The following is a 20,282-nucleotide window of genomic DNA, read 5'->3' on the forward strand; positions in this document are numbered from 1 at the left end:
AGCAAACAGAATATTGGCATTAAAAAGGGGATTAACTCCAGAGATAAAATGATAATTCTCCCGCTTGTGCACCTGGAGTATGCTGTCCAGTTCTGGGCACCAGTCCTCAAGAAAGATGTACTGGAACTGAAGAGAGTCCGGAGAAAGGCAACAAAGCTAATAAAGGGTCAGGAGGATATTAGTTATGAGGAAAGGTTGGGAGCACTGAACTTATTCTCTCTGGAGAAGAGACGCTTGAGAGGGGATGCGATTTCAATATACAAATACCGTACTGGTGACCCCACAATAGGGAGAAAACTTTTCCGCAAAAGGGAATTTAAAAAGACGCGCCCATTCACTTAAATTAGAAGAAAAGAGGTTTAACCTTAAACTGCATAGAGGGTTTTTTATTGTAAGAGCGGCAAGGATGTGGAATTCTCTTCCACAGGCGGTGGTCTCAGCGGGGGGCATCGATAATTTCAAAAGACTATTAGATAGGCACCTGAACGACCACAAAATTTAGGGATATACAATGTAATACTGACATATAATCACACATAGGTTGGACTTGATGGACTTGTGTCTTTTTTCAACCTCGCCTACTATGTAACTAATATGGTTGAGGATACGACTTGGAGACGACTTCCATTAGAGTCTTTGGGCACAAGTCATATAGAAGTCACCGGCTCGGTTCACACTGTTGCGACTTAGGATCAGACTAGTGAAACTCCAAGTTGGAGGATACGTGGAATTCAGTGTTTCCCTATGAGAGTGGTCTTAATACTACACAAGTCTGTCTGACGTAAAAAAAAAAAAAAAGGTTCCAGTACTACTTTGGTACGATTTTGATACAACTTCAATGCCACAGAGTGTAAAAAGTCGCATCAAAGTCAGACTCCAAAAGTTGCATTGAAAGTCACACTGCTTTATACTCCGTGAACTGAGCCACAGTCGCACAATCTGCAAGAAAGCGTGTACTTTTGAAAAAAAAAAAAAAAAATACCAGACTTGGCAACCAGATCTCCAGTTGAAAATAGAAGAAAGTAAATCTAAGGAAAAAAAAAAACGAATGTGGCCATCATATCTAAGAATTGGCAAGCTGCAATATAATAAATGTTTGCTTTTGAAATTAGTACCGCTTTAAACTCCTTTTTTTTGTTTGCCTAAGGTGACCAATCCTCCACGACTTTGTACAGAGGAACCCATAATATAAGGGAGGGCTTCCAATTCTTTTTAAGCCAAAACCAAAAATTAAAAATCTAGATAATTTTCTCTACCTTGAGGAAAAAAATTACGATAATATTTATTTCATAGGAAAAAAAAAAAAAAAAATAATAATAATAATCAAGAACAAAACATAACAGAGAAAACATCTGGCTAAAGGAGGGCAGAAGAGCCTCAGCTGCATATAATATACATAAAATCTACTTTACATGTTCTGTACAAAAAAAAAAAAAAAAAAAAAAAAAAAAAAAAACGTAGTTAAACCGCAGAACCAGCTGCACAGCAAATGTTTCCATCGCTGGTAAAATAAATGAATATTAGACGATTGCACAGATCTCCAGGCCAAATCCAGGCAAATAAAATAAATATCCCTTGCAGTGGGGCGGTGTCCACGCTGCAAGGATTAATTGCTCGTTAATGACTAGGGGGAGCAAAAAAGATTTGCTTACCCAACAGAGGTGCAACAGAACCTTCAGGGCCCCAGTACAAGAAACCCATGAAGGGTCCCCTGATAGGGGCCCTTCCTTTTGGGTCCAGGGCCCTGTACTCTCAGCGCTGGGCCCTTTAATATGATCCTGAGGTGGAACCCCTTTCACATGTTCTGCAGCAGCACCCCCCTCCTGCCATCTTGCCCCCCTTGCCCGCAAGGTAGTGAAACGCTAGGGTCCAGTTGCAAGTGTGACCTTTGCGACCCTGGTTGTTCCGACACTGTTACCCAATCCTCAGTGCCTCCCAGCAGCTAGACTGGTCCTTGCAGCATCTGTACCCCCTCTGCAACCCTGGTAGTTCCACCACTGTTACCCAATCTTCTTCTCCTCTCTGCAGCTAGACTGGTCCCCACGGTATCTGCATTCCCTTTGCAAACCTGGTAATTCCACCGTTACCCAATCCTCTGCTCCTCTCCGCAGCTAGACTAGTCCTTGCAGCATCTACACCCCCTTTGCGACCCTAGTAGTTCCACCACTGTTACCCAGTCTTCTGCTCCTTTCTGGAGCTACACTGGTCCTCACAGCATCTGCATTCCCTTTGTCACCCTGGTAGTTCCACCACTGTTACCCAATCCTCTGATCCTCCCCACAGCTAGACTGGTCCTCGTAGCGTCTGCAACCCCACAATCCACCAATCTAGGGTCCTGACATCATCAAGACCATCATCAGGATCTATAGCTCAGCTCTGAATGCAAGTATGCCAAGGGCCAGTCCACTGCCAGATTGTGGTGGAGCTCCATCTGGCGGGGAAGCGGAGAATAAGGTAAGACTGTTTCTCCTATCTGGAGTTGAGCTTTAAAAGGAAAGAGATATACTTAAACACCCACAATATTATCTTAAGTGCCAATCATGAAACAAAGCAAATAATTCATAGAAAATTGCAGTGACTCCTTTTACTTTGGTGGTCAGTGCAGGCAAGAGATCAATCTGTCACTGCACTTGTCTCAAGAAACTCTTATGAGTCTGGAGGAACACCAAGGTTCCATGGAACCCTGCTTCAGAAATAATCATAGATCAAGGTTCAATAATACGGACCATCCATGTACATCGATATTGTCCATCAGAGACCATTGGCTGACTTAAGATTTTTTGCTATGGGTTACTACACTAAAAACACTCTAAGTAGTTGACATTGTCATATAAAATAAAAATATTTCCATTGCTGTGTGATCCAGAAGAGGTAGTTCCCTATACAAAGGGTTGGTGACCTGGATTGGTTTTTGCAACCCCAGTCAAGGCAAACGTTGAAACTACAAGTACTGAGTGGTGGTTGAGTAATGCACATAGGTATGGAGGAGCAGGTTGCCATTTTTTTTTTTTTTTTTAAGAATAAGACTTGGCTTGTGTGTGGGGTGTGTGTGTTTTAAAAAGGAACATCCATGCAGTTTACGATTTCGATCACATGGACCAAGCGACCATGGAATCCAAACATGCAGAAACCAGTGACAAATTCACCAAAAAGCTCATAATCATATCCACTAATCATCAGCGCAATTCCATATGGCACAGACCGCTTTTTCACATCGGTATTCCATCACAACTAAGGAAAAAAAAAAAAAAAACCTATGATCATGAAGATAGCTGAATCAGACAGTAGAAGTCTCTACTCCTTGTGTGGAACCTTTTACAGAGAGGCTTCCAGAAATATTGTCCGAATCTAGCAGTTCTACAATACTGTACGGGGAACAATCTTCAAGGCCGAGTTTGCTACAAAGCCAGCCGCAAAAACCCTTCTCCATATCCCGCACAGAGCGCCACCAGTCCCCAAATGACCAGGATAGTTGGGTCACCGTCGTATAGATGGCTAGAGACATGGAGATCACCACGATGATTATTGGATAAAAAATCATTAAGAAAGGGCAAATAGTAATCTTGTGCCAGAAAGTCCTTTCTTCGTTATATACCAAGAAGATGTTATACCAAGTTATGGTCCCATAATAAAAGGAAAGGACGAAGGAGAGAATAAATATGACGGGCAAGCAGAGGATACTCCAGAGGAGGATGTGTGGACCTCTGTCAAGTCCAACCGAACACGTCTTTTTGTCCTCGGCTGGCTCATCTTGTAACGGCTCCTTGGATCTTGCAAGTTCTTGCAGTTCCTTTGGCGTTAAAGTTACATGGATGTCCACCATCTGACCTTTCTTCCTCCCACGGGTGATGGTCCCTGTCAAGGTCACATAGCGGCTATCAGGAGGACAACTCCATCCACCTATTGGAGAACAGAACATGGTTAGGAAAATGCTTTACTGTTTTTTGGCAATACGTGACAATTTGCATTGATCTAAACCAACCATTCTAAACCAGGGTTCTGTGGAACTCTAGGGCAGTGTTTCTCAACCTTTCTTCAGTCAGGGCGCCCTTGAAAATTATTTTCAGTCTCGAGGCACACCAGTTAAGGCCTGGTTCACATTACTACTAGTATGTATGAATGTGAGTTGGGGACCTTAGATTTCAAGCTCCTTGAGGGCAGGGACTGATGAAAATGTATAATATATACTTATGTGCTATACAAGTACCTGTAATAATACTATGTGTCACGGAACGCATGCAAAATTGCAAGCATTCCCGACACACACACAAATGGGCTGCTCAAAACACGGAGAAAGTAAAAAAACAAAAAAGGGGTCAGGGACGAGGGCTAGTTTACACCAGAACGCAGTGTGGGAAAGGTACACTCCGTATGCACCGACTTTGCGATCTGCATGCGGGTAGCTGCAAAGGGTGGACCAACTCAATATTACATAGTTACATAGTAGGCGAGTTCGAAAAAAGACACAAGTCCATCAAGTCCAACCAATGTGTGTGATTATAGGTCAGTATTACATTGTATATCCCTGTATGTTGCGGTCATTCAGGTGCTTATCTAATAGTTTCTTGAAACTAATCGATGCTCCCCGCTGAAACCACCGCCTGTGGAAGGGAATTCCACATCCTTGCCGCTCTTACAGTAAAGAACCCTCTACGTAGTTTAAGGTTAAACCGCTTTTCTTCTAATTTTAATGAGTGGCCACGTGTCTTGTTAAACTCCCTTCCCCCGAAAAAGTTTTATCCCTATTGTGGAGTCACCAGTACGGTATTTATAAATTGAAATCATATCCCCTCTCAAGCGTCTCTTCTCCAGAGAGAATAAGTTCAGTGCTCGCAACCTTTCCTCATAACTAAGATCCTCCAGACCCTTTATTAGCTTTGTTGCCCTTCTTTGTACTCGCTCCATTTCCAGTACATCCTTCCTGAGGACTGGTGCCCAGAACTGGACAGCATACTCCAGGTGCGGCCGGACCAGAGTCTTGTAGAGCGGGAGAATTATCGTTTTATCTCTGGAGTTGATCCCCTTTTTAATGCCAATATTCTGTTTGCTTTGTTAGCAGCAGCTTGGCACTGCATGCCATTGCTGAGCCTATCATCTACCAGGACCCCCAGGTCCTTTTCCATCCTAGATTCCCCCAGAGGTTCTCCCCCCAGTGTATAGATTGCATTCATATTTTTGCCACCCAAATGCATTATTTTACATTTTTCTACATTGAACCTCATTTGCCATGTAGTCGCCCACCCCATTAATTTGTTCAGGTCTTTTTTGCAAGGTTTCCACATCCTGCAGAGAATTTATTGCCCTGCTTAGCATATTAAACCCTATGGACTAAGACTGGGATGCCATAAAAGTTCATGTGTGTGCGCAAAGGCAGGTATCACAATACTTTTGACAATATAGTGTATATTTGCTATGGGGAAACATGTTACGTTTGGCTAAGTTGTAGAACCTGGCACATGACTTGTCAAACCAATTGATTTGGTAACATTAGGATACAAAAGCTACACACCATCGCTCATTGGCGTCCCCAGAAACCTCGAGCCTTCCTCTAGGCTCCTCTCCCCTCCTTCCTGATTGGCCGGCTCGTCCTCCACCATCCTCTCATTGTCAGACCGGTAGACGATGATGGACTCCGGGCGAGGCTCCTTTTTCTTCTTCTTCTTTCGTTCTATAGTGGTCTCCCCCGCTGCCGCAGCGGCAGCTCTCCGCAGGGTGTCCCTCAGAGGGCTGTGGGGGGCGCTCTTATTCACTTTCAGAGGGGGCTCCTCAATCCCATCATTGCTGATAATCACCTCGCCCTGCATGTTGTAGACTTTAAACGGGACCCACAAAACGCTTACTACTCCATGATGGGGAAGGGAACACTGAGAGTCATCTGTAATGAAGAAATTGAAAATTATCAATCAAAAAGGAGTAACTGCAATGCATGATTATATTACTTTTGATAATGTACTTTTTATTTTTTATTAAGGACAAAGGTGGTTCGAGTTGCCAAATTAGTTTTAGGAATTTTTGTGCTATAAAAGTAATATGGTAAAGGGAAAATTCCTTTTTTTTTTTTTTTTTTGGGGGGGGTGGGGTGGGAGTGGGGGAATTAGTAGGGGAACTTGCGTGTTGGATGTTATGAATATTTATATTTCCTTCAGCAAATCCAGTAGGAGGTTGAGCTTACTGGTGCATGCTGGGGGGAGGCTATAAATATAAATATTTGGGACAGGCCATGTGTTCGTTTTCTTCTCCTAGCCTGAAGTCTAGGGAGGTGCTGGTAAATGGAGTTCTGCTGTTGGGCCCCAAAACAGGCAACTGGGCCCAACGTGTGCTGAAGTGGTCTCGTGCCTGGTCTGGAGGAAGCTGTGCCAAGGGGAGACCCGTGGGGGGGGGGGGGGCTTGCTAGTGAGCCAGGAAAAAGGCTGGTGAGTCCCTTGGAAGGAGCACTGGAATTTGGGAACATGCTTGAGGGTGCTGAGCATAGTCCTGGACATGAGGGGGGTAGGAGGAAATTGAGCGTAGTCCTGGACATGAGGGAGGGAGGGGGGTATTGAGCGTAGTCCTGGACATGAGGGAGGGAGGGGGGTATTGAGCGTAGTCCTGGACATGAGGGAGGGAGGGGGGTATTGAGCGTAGTCCTGGACATGAGGGAGGGAGGGGGGTATTGAGCGTAGTCCTGGACATGAGGGAGGGGGTATTGAGCGTAGTCCTGGACATGAGGGAGGGAGGGGGTTATTGAGCGTAGTCCTGGACATGAGGGAGGGAGGGAGGGAGGGGGGTATTGAGCGTAGTCCTGGACATGAGGGAGGGAGGGAGGGAGGGGGGTATTGAGCGTAGTCCTGGACATGAGGGAGGGAGGGAGGGAGGGGGGGGTATTGAGCGTAGTCCTGGACATGAGGGAGGGAGGGAGGGAGGGGGGTATTGAGCGTAGTCCTGGACATGAGGGAGGGAGGGAGGGAGGGGGGTATTGAGCGTAGTCCTGGACATGAGGGAGGGAGGGGGGTATTGAGCGTAGTCCTGGACATGAGGGAGGGAGGGAGGGAGGGAGGGGGGTATTGAGCGTAGTCCTGGACATGAGGGAGGGAGGGAGGGAGGGAGGGAGGGGGGTATTGAGCGTAGTCCTGGACATGAGGGAGGGAGGGAGGGAGGGAGGGGGGTATTGAGCGTAGTCCTGGACATGAGGGAGGGAGGGAGGGAGGGAGGGGGGTATTGAGCGTAGTCCTGGACATGAGGGAGGGAGGGAGGGAGGGAGGGGGGTATTGAGCGTAGTCCTGGACATGAGGGAGGGAGGGAGGGAGGGAGGGGGGTATTGAGCGTAGTCCTGGACATGAGTGAGGGAGGGAGGGAGGGAGGGGGGTATTGAGCGTAGTCCTGGACATGAGGGAGGGAGGGAGGGAGGGAGGGGGGTATTGAGCGTAGTCCTGGACATGAGGGAGGGAGGGAGGGAGGGAGGGGGGTATTGAGCGTAGTCCTGGACATGAGGGAGGGAGGGAGGGAGGGGGGTATTGAGCGTAGTCCTGGACATGAGGGAGGGAGGGAGGGAGGGAGGGGGGTATTGAGCGTAGTCCTGGACATGAGGGAGGGAGGGAGGGAGGGAGGGGGGTATTGAGCGTAGTCCTGGACATGAGGGAGGGAGGGAGGGAGGGAGGGGGGTATTGAGCGTAGTCCTGGACATGAGGGAGGGAGGGAGGGAGGGAGGGGGGTATTGAGCGTAGTCCTGGACATGAGGGAGGGAGGGAGGGAGGGAGGGGGGTATTGAGCGTAGTCCTGGACATGAGGGAGGGAGGGAGGGGGTATTGAGCGTAGTCCTGGACATGAGGGAGGGAGGGAGGGGGTATTGAGCGTAGTCCTGGACATGAGGGAGGGAGGGAGGGAGGGGGTATTGAGCGTAGTCCTGGACATGAGGGAGGGAGGGGGGTATTGAGCGTAGTCCTGGACATGAGGGAGGGAGGGGGGTATTGAGCGTAGTCCTGGACATGAGGGAGGGAGGGGGGTATTGAGCGTAGTCCTGGACATGAGGGAGGGAGGGGGGTATTGAGCGTAGTCCTGGACATGAGGGAGGGAGGGGGGTATTGAGCGTAGTCCTGGACATGAGGGGGGGGTATTGAGCGTAGTCCTGGACATGAGGGAGGGAGGAGGGTATTGAGCGTAGTCCTGGACATGAGGGAGGGGGGGGTAATTGAGCGTAGTCCTGGACATGAGGGGGGGTATTGAGCGTAGTCCTGGACATGAGGGGGGGTATTGAGCGTAGTCCTGGACATGAGGGGTAGGGGGGTATTGAGCGTAGTCCTGGACATGAGGGGTAGGGGGGTATTGAGCGTAGTCCTGGACATGAGGGGTAGGGGGGTATTGAGCGTAGTCCTGGACATGAGGGGTAGGGGGGTATTGAGCGTAGTCCTGGACATGAGGGGGGGGTATTAAGCGTAGTCCTGGACATGAGGGGTAGGGGGGTATTGAGCGTAGTCCTGGACATGGGGGGGGGTATTGAGTGTAGTTCTGGACATAAGGGGGGGGGGGTATTGAGCGCAGTCCGCACAAGAGGGTGGGGGTGCAAATCATTTTTTTGTGGGCAGACAATTCAACACCTCCTGGGAAGAGGAGACTGCAGTCAGAACTCATTGCTGTAATAGGGCCGGATAACGATCCGCCATCTCTCCTCACAGCTCATCCACTTCCCGTCAATTCTTTGAAAGCAAATTAAGGTTCCTCTGACCGGAATGAATGGCAGATCTGTTCAGATCGTACGCTCTACTTCACACATCTATTGCAGGAGATTTACAGGTGAAAGACGGGAATGTCGCCATCCCAGACAAACAGAACGTACATTATTCCAAATGTTATACTAAATAGAAGAAAATACTATAAACCATGACAATTAATGAATTCAATTCAGTTAGAAAAGATAATCAAGCAGTATATGATAAGGTGGACTTCAGGCATAAAAACTTCCTTAAATATATTTCCCCCCGCATGAAGAGGAAGAGATCGGGGTGGCGGATGGACCGAGCCGGGATGGGATCCGGGCGGCGGATGGACCGAGCCGGGATGGGATCCGGGCGGCGGATGGACCGAGCCGGGATGGGATCCTAGCACATATTGTCTAACCCCTTCCCCCCTCCCTAAAATCACTCCTGCCCCCACCCCACCCCCGGGCAGATGCTGTAGCAGCGTCCCTCCTCCCTGGCTCTTTCTCCTGGCCTGTGTACTTGAGACATCAGAGCCGAGGAGGAGGCAGCTACAGTCCGGTCTGCAGTTAGTGCACCCGGAGGGGAGAGAAATGTGATTGCGGCGTGTGGGGGTGTGTAGGAAGGTCCAACCCTGGGCACCCTGTCTGCCTCACTCCCTCCCCCCCACACATCGAGCTGAGAAGATCCCAGAAGGTAAGAAGTGAGCTGCTGCGCCCCTCTTAATGCGGTGCCAGTCTGGACCTGGTGTCACCTGGGTGCGTACTGCACCCCCACACCACTGTGTACATAGCCTGTGCAGAGAGCAGAGCTGTGGGAGGGACCCAGCGGGCTCCACCCACTACAGGCTGCCTGATGAAAGCTAAAGGGCAGAGACAAAACCTGTCACTCTGCAGTAGATTTCTACCTTTTCCTGCTCGAAATAAATAGCGGTTTGTTCCACCATGTCCTGTACAGACTGATTCCGAACGGGAGGTTCTGGATCATTATAATCACCTGGTGCATGTTCAGTTTTCCAATACTAAAAGCTGCAGGGTCTGCATCCTCTAACATTATTTAGCCCTCGGGAAGTATATCACCAAAACGGCTATTGCAGACGTCTGAGAAAAGCAATCAGCCAATCACACAAGCAGGAAATGACATTGCTGGGGGCGTCCTCTATAACCGTTGTGTACAGAAGGCCTCCAGATTTCATTGATTTTTACAGAACATTACAGTGAATTCAGACTGAAAAGGATGGTTCATTTTTATCAACATTAAATGACAATATGGCTTGTGCAGCAATTGTATATGCTAGATTATTTTTATTTGATTAATTTTTGTTTTTCCCCAGGAAAGTGGAGTTTCCCTTTAAGCTGCTATGGCTGGGCAGCCATCACCGGTTCTTAGAGTAATAACACGCGGAGATACCTGCTCACCATACACACCGGCTGGCATGAGCTCAGATCCACCTCACATGAACCCAGAGTCATCACATTGCTTTATGTGGACCAGACAGAACGGCTGTGCCAGGAATATAAAGAGGAGAGCCGGATTGGAGCAGTCACAGGAAATTAAACTTGCTTTCGGAGCAAGAAGCGCACACACCGGGGATTTCACAGACATGGAAATGGAGTCTGATGATGCTTTTTATTTAATAAGTTATCTGCCTACTATCAAAATCCTCAATTCATTTAATGGCGAGGTTTAAAAGGACCACTTGGAGTGAATTACAAGTTTTTTTATAAATAGTTGTTAAAAGCTTTTTTCTCTGTTAGTTATGGGCAAACAGGATTGGTTTGCTAGAACATTTGACAAGGGCGGAGGGCAACCGACAAGGCGCCAGGGGCGGGGGGGGGGGGGGGGGGTCAACCGACAAGGCGCCAAGGGCGGGGGGGGGGGGCAACCGACAAGGCGCCAGGGGCGGGGGGGGGGGGGCAACCGACAAGGCGCCAGGGGCAGGGGGGGGCAACCGACAAGGCGCCAGGGGCAGGGGGGGCCAACCGACAAGGCGCCAGGGGCAGGGGGGGGCCAACCGACAAGGCGCCAGGGGCAGGGGGGGGCCAACCGACAAGGCGCCAGGGGCAGGGGGGGGCCAACCGACAAGGCGCCAGGGGCAGGGGGGGGCCAACCGACAAGGCGCCAGGGGCAGGGGGGGGCCAACCGACAAGGCGCCAGGGGCGGGGGGGGCCAACCGACAAGGCGCCAGGGGCGGGGGGGGCCAACCGACAAGGCGCCAGGGGCGGGGGGGGCCAACCGACAAGGCGCCAGGGGCGGGGGGGGCCAACCGACAAGGCGCCAGGGGCGGGGGGGGCCAACCGACAAGGCGCCAGGGGCGGGGGGGGCCAACCGACAAGGCGCCAGGGGCGGGGGGGGCAACCGACAAGGCGCCAAGGGCGGGGGGGGGCAACCGACAAGGCGCCAAGGGGCAACCGACAAGGCGCTAAGGGCGGGCGGCAACCGACAAGGCGCCAAGGGCGGGGGGGGGCAAGGACGGGGCAACCGACAAGGCGCGGGCGCCAAGGACGGGGTTCTGTCATTTAGGCCTCATTTACACGGACAGCAATGGGGGGAATTATTTGTAGAGTTGTGCTTAAACCTCCCCGCCACCATCGCCAAGCCACAATTTAACATATCCAGTGACCACGCTGGTTCACTCGCTACTGTTACAGTGCGGAACACCAAAACTCATGCAAGTATATTTGGGGGGGGGGGGGGTCCCCCTTACCCAGTGAAATGACTGGCCTCAGGTGATAGACAGAGATTAAACAAATCCCCCTACATAAGTTGTTCCTGTTTATCTGCACCATCTCTCCTCTACAGCCTCCAAAAAGCACACATTACACAGCATTTCTGAACGCAAAGGACAGGGGGTGAGGATCTGATGTCACATACTGCAACCCACAGAACAGGGAGCCAAGTGTAATCTGAGATCTGAGTGAAAGAAAAAAGACACACACCCTTCTACACAGCTGAGGCTATTAAATCACCTAATGTGCTCGGGTGGGGGGTGGATGTCATCTCCCGGGAGTCTGTGGTGTCGGCATAACTTGTCAGAAGTGACTCATGAAGAGAGATCAGGTAGGAACCACATTAAGTGGTATGGATTGAGGTAAGTACACACTGTAAAAGGATATGCTTTGTTCATTTTTCTTTTCAGAGGTTTACACCTGACAACCTCCAACCCAATACTCCTCAATAGCTTTGGCAATGCTAATATGTATTTGGTAACGCCAATAAAGCTGAAAGTGAGTCCTTTATGTGTGACAAGTCTCCTCTATGAGGACTCCTGGTGTGACTTTAGTGTGTGACTGCAGTACTATGTATAGACAATGATGGATGGGGCTCCGGGACTTTGTATTCATCTCCTTTGCAGGAGAATGTGACTGACAAGAGACCCAGCTGAGCCCCCCCCAGGCAGAGCGACATCTCAGCCCCCATATCTCACTGCAGCAGACTGCCATTCACTGCAGAGAGAGTTCTATTCACAGCATGACTCCAATCCACACCTGCCGGGGGAGGGGGAGGGATAGAGAGAAACCCACTACAAAATCCTGCAAAGTCCATAATTGTCTTCCTAAACCAGAAGATATTTACATACCAGCAAATACGACTATCACAAAGCCAAAAAAAGAAAAAAAGATAGCGGAATAGCGCAGATAATAACTTGACACCCCATTGGCCAGCTGTGGGGCGCCGAATAAAGCAAATGGTTTGACTATTCAAGCAAATGCCTTTAATTTGGACCTTAATGTGTTACTAAACCCACAACAGTAAAATCAGTCTGTCTATGCAGTAAAGCATGATTGTTATACTCACTTGAGCAACCTAAGGGGTTAATCCTGAGCATTGTGTAAAAGGCTGGGGGGGGGGGGGGGGGGGGGGGGACAAGTTGCACATGCTCAGTTTGGTGTGCATTGCCAGAGTTTCTTTTTTTTTTCTTGGGAGGGTGCATGTGATCAGCACAGGGCCAATTAGCACTGTCCACACAGAGGGTCAGGGGTCCTGCAGCCTCGAAGGACAGTCAGAGGAGAATGAAAACTCCTCCTACAAGCTTTAACCAGACACTGATACAAGACTGCTATATACTGCTGATGAGAAAAAGGTATTTAGCAGTTTATATTTACTAAAATAATTGCATTTCCATGTTCTGTGTACTGTGGGAGACCAGATATAGTGACTGCACTTGGGTTTAGTAACACTTAAAAAAAAATTAAAAAAAACAAAAAAAAACAAAGAGGAAACATTCGAATAGCCCCCCCCCCCCCCCCCCCCCCCCCCCCCAGCCTCCGGCCCTGTGATTTTGACCTGGCTTAGAGGACCCCGTCAATCTGCTGCAGGCAGGAGGAAACGTTTCCGCAATCTCCTCTCACCCAGGGTTCAGACTGTACATTGTAACTTTTTTTTTATTCTTTTATTGTATATTTCATGAAGTAAATACAAAAAAACAATTAAACGAAGTGCAGCAAAGGCCACATCCAGCCCCAAATGCAGTCACACAGGACTACTGTGAACAGAAAAAAAATATCCTCATACAATCACAGTTAAAAATGGCAAAATCACCTTGCAAGCATACAATAAGGTGTATGTTCATAGGTGTGCACAGGATAAGCCCAAATATATATTATTATTATTATATATGTGTATACACATATACACATACATACACACACAGTGTCAGTAGAGCAATGGACGACGTCAGTAGTTATATTTTAATTATTTGTTTTAATTTTTTTAGTAATGTTCATAATCAATTTAGTCCAAAAATGTTTAATAGACAATGCAAGAAAAACATGCAAAAAAATTTGCTGGGGCAAAAAAGGTACATCACCAGCACTCCACAAATAGGGACAGGTGAATACCAGCCAGCTTGGCGGGTGTAAAGTATATATAGTGGAGGAACTTGTATTGAATCAATCTATCCTTTGCTGACACCAGGTGCTGAAAATAGATAGTCCCACACATAGGTGTGCACAGCTTTAAATACATTTTAAAATTTATTTAAAAAAAAAAAAAAATGGATGATGTCAGTCAGTACAGCAGTGGACAAGTCAGTGGGGCAGTTGTTGGTGTCGATAGAGCAGTGGATGATGTCAGTACGGCAGTAGACATGTGCAATTCGTTTCGTATTTGTTTTTTTTAACAAATGTGTTAATTCGGAAATATCCGAATGAACGAAAGCCCGTTTAACAAATTTTTCCAAATATTCGTAATTCGAGAATTCGTAAATCCGAAAATCAGAATTAAAAAAAATATTAATAAAAAAAAACAAACTTACCTATAATTTTAACTTAATAGTTATTGAAATTTCCTTTAAAAAATGTGTCTGTTAGTGAACTTAACAAATACAAAATTTATTCGAAATAACGAATGCCACATCTAAACTAATGGAACGTAACAATCAACAATAATAAAAAAAACTATTTATATTATTAATTCCATTTGTTTAGATGCGGCATTCGTTATTTCGTAACTTCGGATAAATTTGTATTCCTTACGCTCACCAAGAGACAAATTTGAAAAGAAATTCCAATACCTATAAATTTAATAGTTAGTCATTCTTTAGAATTTTCTAAATTACGAATTGCGATCATAACCAACGACCAGAAAAACTAAATTAAAAAAAAAAAAAAAAAAAAAGGAAAATTACTAAATTTTTCGGCAGTGTACATGTCTATAGGCAGTAGACTTTGCCAGCAGGGCAGAGGACAATGTCAGCACAGCAGTAATTGGTGTCTGTAGTTTTTTATTATTATTATTTTTTTTTTTTTTGGAGCACCACTGGGGGGGGGGGGGGGGGGGGGGCGCTTTGGTGAAATATCAAGGGTCACTCCAAGCAGACCCCTGATATCTCACTTTTGAGATGAAGAAAGGGACTGAACAGAGATTCCCCCAGTCCCTTTCTCTGAAACTCCGCTGCAATGGACAGTGATTAAATGGGTAGTGTTCTGTGCTGAGCAACTTCCTGATCCTTCACAAACTGAAGCCTAGTAAAGTGTTTACTAGGCTTCAGTTATTAAGTGAGTACATCGGTACCAAATAGAAAAGGAAGGGGCCTGTAAATGACATTCTGAAATATGAGTGGGTGACACAGGGGGCTCGGGCAGCAAGGGGAATCCGTGCCGCACAGGGCGATTAGGGTGAGCCCAGGAACACCTGGCACACCCTGTGCACATGTCTATGGTCCCACATGTCCTCTCAGTCATCCTTCTGTAGGTCTGGAGGTGGCCTGACAGACAACAACTCATTGCAACTTTGCAGAAAATCACAAGGTGAGACGCAGCAGCGGGGACTGATCTGTATCAGACATCAGCCAAGAATTGCAGAAGCAGCCGCATTTACATGACTGTGTGATCTGTTAGCTAGCATCTCAGTCCACAAAAGTAGATGGTGAGCTTGGAGAATGCTGAACAAAAAAAATTGTGCTATCCCGAAGATAAAAGCAAACAAAGGCACGCTCTTCAGGAATAAGGGGGGGGGGCGCACGTTAAGGGTCTAGTTGCATACAAGTCAACCCTCTACGATGGGCGCACTCTCAAGCAGGGTGTATCTAAGGGTTTTGGTACTTGCTCAATTTAAAATTATCATGGTTAGTTTAAGCTTTAGTCGTCCATACTAGTCAATATAAGTACATGTAAAACATACCAGAAACGCCAATGTATTCAGAACCTAAAGCAGATGAGTGCACCGAAACCCTTTGTACAGTATAATGGTGAGTCTGATCTACAGAATGTGTGGTTTTGTTGTTTTTTTTTTTTTTGCACCGATGGCCAAACCAGACAGTTTTGGAAAGTGCAAATGGCTGACAACTGGCAGAATCATTCAGAGGACAAATACAGTGCTCATTTGGGAACCACATACATATGGCCCTTGTACAATTTCATTTTCCTACTCTACTTATCCAATAGCCAAGTACATGACTACAGCTGAGATCCCTGTAAGTGGTATTAGCAGAGAATTGCACTTACAAATGAGAAAGCAGGCATGGCAAGGGAGCTGAGAGAGACGAGCTCTACATGAATAGGAGGTGAAGTTCCCGCTGTATAAGGATGACCCCCTATTACTGTCACCAGCAAACTGAGTCCTACAAGATAACCTGGCAGTGCAGGGGAAATACAGGGCGACATGGACAATACCCAGCAACCAGAGGCGCAAGTACAGGGGTCGCAATTGCGACCCAGCCTTCAGGGTGCCCATGTGTCTCCCTTGTATACATGGATAGGAGGGATGGTATATTGAGGAACCGACCCTCCATATTCCTCCTGCAACCGCTGAATGCTCGCTTCCCCAAGCATTGAGCAGCTGCAGGAGGAACATGGAGGGTTGGTTCCTCAATATGCTTCTTTGTGCTTGCCCCGGGCCCCTCTGCTCTCTTGGCAAACAGGGCTCCTAAAATTGGAAAAAACAATATTATTATTAATAATAATTTAATGGTAAATTTAAAGAATAAAAAAAAAAAAAAAAAAAAAAAAAAAAAAAAAAACACTACTGACACCAGTGGTGGAACTACCAAGGTCATGAAGTTCATACTTGAAATTGGACCATGGTGTTCCACCACTGGGCTTGGAGGGAAGGGCCCCGGCCAGGAGTCAGAGGGGCTCTTCATGGTTTCTTGTACTAAGTCCCTGAAGATTCTAGTTATGCCTCACAGAACACAAAACAAATCAAGAGCTCTTCATTTACATTAAACAACTTTAATGAAGCCAACAGCTACACATAACTAGGGGTAGAAATTACTAATTGGGGAGTCTCCAGCCAAAAATGCCTTAAAGGGCATGCAGAACCTTCTATGCTATCAGGAGATATCAGTACCACTTAAAACCACTGGTAAGAGATGGTCCTAAAATCTTGTCATTACCCCATTCTTCTTCATGGCAGTGACGTATGAGGCCTTGTCACCTACCCAGACCAACCCAACAGAAATACTCCATCTGAAATTCAGCAAGCGCTTCCTCCAAGTCCATCAAAAAACCTCCAATAATGCTTGCTGGGATGAGCTGGGCAGATTCCCTTGTACAGAAAAGGGTACCATCACTACTGGGACCCCCTACAAAGACACTCATACTAATAACAAGGCCCAGGTGGCATTCAACAACTCATGAGCACCTTGTCCATCCAAAACTCCCAACAATTCAAACTGACACCCCCCCCCCCCCCCCCCCCCCAAAAAAAAGGGCAAAAATGAACAATACCCCTTTACATTATCCCGTGTCGTATAAACATCCCTTGACTCAACCTCTATCCTCCTTTATATTTCCCCTACCCTGATAATGTCCCAGGACTCCCCCCAACCTGATAATATTTATTGACTCACCTCTATATTCAATATCCCTTACTGATAATGTCCTTGACTCACCCTCTATTCCCCTTTTTATTATCCTGAATACATTCTGGGACTCACCCCTTATTATATCTACATGGGCGGGGGGACAGAGCAAGGGAACTGAGAGAAGGATGAAGGGACAGAGCAAGGGAACCGAGAGAAGAATGGGGGGGGGGGACAGAGCAAGGGAACCGAGAGAAGGATATGGGGGGGGGGGACAGAGCAAGGGAACCGAGAGAAGGATATGGGGGGGGGGGACAGAGCAAGGGAACCGAGAGAAGGATATGGGGGGGGGGGGACAGAGCAAGGGAACCGAGAGAGGGATATGGGGGGGGACAGAGCAAGGGAACCGAGAGAAGGATATGGGGGGGGGGGGGACAGAGCAAGGGAACCGAGAGAAGGATATGGGGGGGGGGGGGGACAGAGCAAGGGAACCGAGAGAAGGATATGGGGGGGGGGGGGACAGAGCAAGGGAACCGAGAGAAGGATATGGGGGGGGGGACAGAGCAAGGGAACCGAGAGAAGGATATGGGGGGGGGGACAGAGCAAGGCAACCGAGAGAAGGATATGGGGGGGGGGGACAGAGCAAGGCAACCGAGAGAAGGATATGGGGGGGGGGGCACAGAGCAAGGCAACCGAGAGAAGGATATGGGGGGGGCACAGAGCAAGGCAACCGAGAGAAGGATATGGGGGGGGGGGGCACAGAGCAAGGCAACCGAGAGAAGGATATGGGGGGGGGGGCACAGAGCAAGGCAACCGAGAGAAGGTAGGGGGGACAGAGCAAGGCAACCGAGAGAAGGGGGGGGGGGACAGAACAAGGCAACCGATAGAAGGGGGGGGACAGAACAAGGCAACCGATAGAAGGGGGGGGACAGAACAAGGCAACCGAGAGAAGGGGGGGGACAGAACAAGGCAACCGATAGAAGGATGGGAGGGGGAACAAAGCAAGGGAACCAAGAGAAGGATATTGGGGGCGGGGGGGGGGCAGAGCAAGGGAACCGAGAGAAGGATAGGGGAACAAAGCAATGGAGCCCCAATAACAAAAAAAAGTAAAAAAAAGGGGGTTAGAATAGGGGCCGACTGACAGAGGGGCAAGAAGAAAGGAGAACAGATCGAAAAAGAGAACGTGGAGAGAAAAAGAGAGAATGAATGAGAACTAAAGGAGACAGGAGGAGTAAAAGACAGGAGGTTAAATAAAGAGATGTCAAACAGATAAATTGGGGAGGGGTAAGGGAGGGGTAAGGGAGGGGAGAGATCCATGGAGCGCAGACTGAAGACCTGACAAGTTCACAGAAGGGAAATACATCTAAGAATAGAAGAGGGGGAGGGGGATGACTACTGTACAGACATAGGAAATCCCCTCCATCATCCACATTCTGAGGCCCACAGGATACACACAGCAATGTCTTCTTCTACTGTACAGGAAATCACAAACTTTGCTGTGCCATCATCCACCATGCTGGGATTTGTAGTTCTATTCATGTCATAGAGGAATTCTTTGCAGTGTTATAATAGGTCAGATGTAAAATACTGTAATAATAAACACAGAGCTCAGTACAAATATTGTGTCATCCTAACAGAAATATTTCATTATCCCAGCTCCAGGATAATCGCTACATTGTGTCCTCTAATAACATTCCATGTACAAAATGAATACAATGTATCACCTTATTAACCTCCTTTTATCCAATCACTGAGCATTTCATTTCATGCAGCAATTAATGAGCCAGAGATTGAATTAAACTGCCCCCTCCAGTCTTTGCATGTCAGGGATGATCCCATGGAGGAGAGGATACACCTGCACTGTATGGAGGCTGCAGTGCCCATGGATGAAGATGGAGGGACTCACCAGCTGGATGATCCTTCAAGGGGGTGTCCACACTGTCAGGTGGGATCAGGAGGTGTCTGTGTCCATCCCAGGACTACTGATCCCTGCACAAAGAAAACAGCACAGACCCCTCTGCGGGCATAACCACGCCTACCAGGCACATCCCTGGGCGGGGCTACTGCTCTTTAACATGACGTCATTCACACACAGCTGATGGGCTGCTTGTCTGTGGAAGGGGACTGTTTAGGTGCTGGATGCAATGGAAGCAGAGCCTGTCATAGAGAATCCAGGATTTTTTAAGTATCCACTCACTAAAAAAAAAAAAAAAAAAAATGTTTTTTCCTCCCATGTATAGTTGAGGTTGTTCCACCTTTATTTCTGTACATTCCTGTATTCTCTATGCCCAGATACATATACATTGTATTCTTCATTCACTCTACTTCCAATCCTTAAAGAGGATCTAAAGCCTTAATGCATTCTTTGCATTAACCCCTTCCATACAGGGCACTTTTACCTCCTCCCTGCCCAGGCCATTTTTCAGCTTTCAGCGCTGTCGCACTTTGAATGACAATTGCGCGGTCGTGCTACACTGTACACATATGACATTTTTATAGGTTTTTTTTTTCACACAAATAGAGCTTTCTTCTGGTAGTATTAAATCACGACTGGGTTTTTTATTTTTAGCTAAAAAAAAAAACAAAGAGTCCAAACATTTTGAAAAAAAATTTAGTTTTTTCTTAGTTTCTGTCAGAAAATTGTGTAAATAAGCAATTTTTCTCCTTCACTGATAGGCGGCACTGATGAGGTGGCACTAATGAGGACTGATGAGAAAGGCACTAATATGCAGCACTCATGGGCGCCGACAGGTGGCACTGATAGGCAGCACTGATGGGCACTGATAGGCGGCACTAAAAGGCAGCACTGACTTGCATCACTGATGGGCACAGATTGGTATCACTGATGGGCACAGACTGGCATCACTGATGGGCACAGACTGGCATCACTGATGGGCACTGACTTTCATCACTGCTGAGTATTGGTGTGCGCAGGATATTGCATTAGGGTGTGCACCCCAGACCACAAACTCATATGTGTGTATATCAGCAGAACAGTTTTTATTTATTATTAATTTTTTTTTTTTTTACTATTTTTTTAGGAGCCCCGTTGGGGTGCTTTGGTGAAATATCAAGGGTCTAAACGGAGAGAAAGGGACTGAGGCTTCCCCAAACGCTTTCTCTGCAACCTCAGCTGAACTGGACAGCGAACAAATGGGAAGTGCTCTGTGCTGAGCGGCTTCCTGTTCATTCACAAACTGAAACATAGTAAATGGTTTACTATGCTTCCGTTAAGAATGTACACAGGAGTGATTGGTACAGATCACTCACTGTGTTCATTGAGTAATCCATCCTGAAACATCCCCCGCAACAGCGGGCAGGAGAGGAGACAAGGGAAGCTGGAAGCACTGCAGGGGGGGAGAATG

At 47.5% G+C, this 20,282-nt stretch overlaps 1 protein-coding gene across 1 annotated transcript; it reads right to left on the reverse strand.

Annotated features, from left to right (window-relative positions):
* Positions 1-1,429: 1,429 nt before the first annotated feature.
* Positions 1,430-18,963, reverse strand: TMEM169 (transmembrane protein 169). The gene is made up of 3 exons (XM_073634410.1): positions 18,824-18,963; positions 5,510-5,875; positions 1,430-3,900 (listed from the first exon to the last, which is right to left on the reverse strand). The coding sequence occupies exons 2-3, from the start codon at positions 5,802-5,804 to the stop codon at positions 3,278-3,280; spliced, it is 918 nt and encodes a 305-aa protein (XP_073490511.1). The 5' UTR covers positions 5,805-5,875; positions 18,824-18,963; the 3' UTR covers positions 1,430-3,277.
* Positions 18,964-20,282: the final 1,319 nt, after the last annotated feature.

The sequence above is a fragment of the Aquarana catesbeiana genome, linkage group LG06 (assembly GCF_042186555.1).
Source record: "Aquarana catesbeiana isolate 2022-GZ linkage group LG06, ASM4218655v1, whole genome shotgun sequence".
In the NCBI taxonomy this organism is placed as follows: domain Eukaryota; kingdom Metazoa; phylum Chordata; class Amphibia; order Anura; family Ranidae; genus Aquarana; species Aquarana catesbeiana.

What these genes read in the sequence shown, in the direction of transcription:
- TMEM169 (XM_073634410.1), bottom strand. Translation starts at nt 5,804, where the DNA reads ATGCAGGGCGAGGTGATTATCAGCAATGATGGGATTGAGGAGCCCCCT. An exon ending in GGGGACGCCAATGAGCGATG is followed by an intron (nt 3,901 to 5,509) that starts GTGTGTAGCTTT and finishes GTTCTCCAATAG; the next exon opens with GTGGATGGAGTTGTCCTCCT.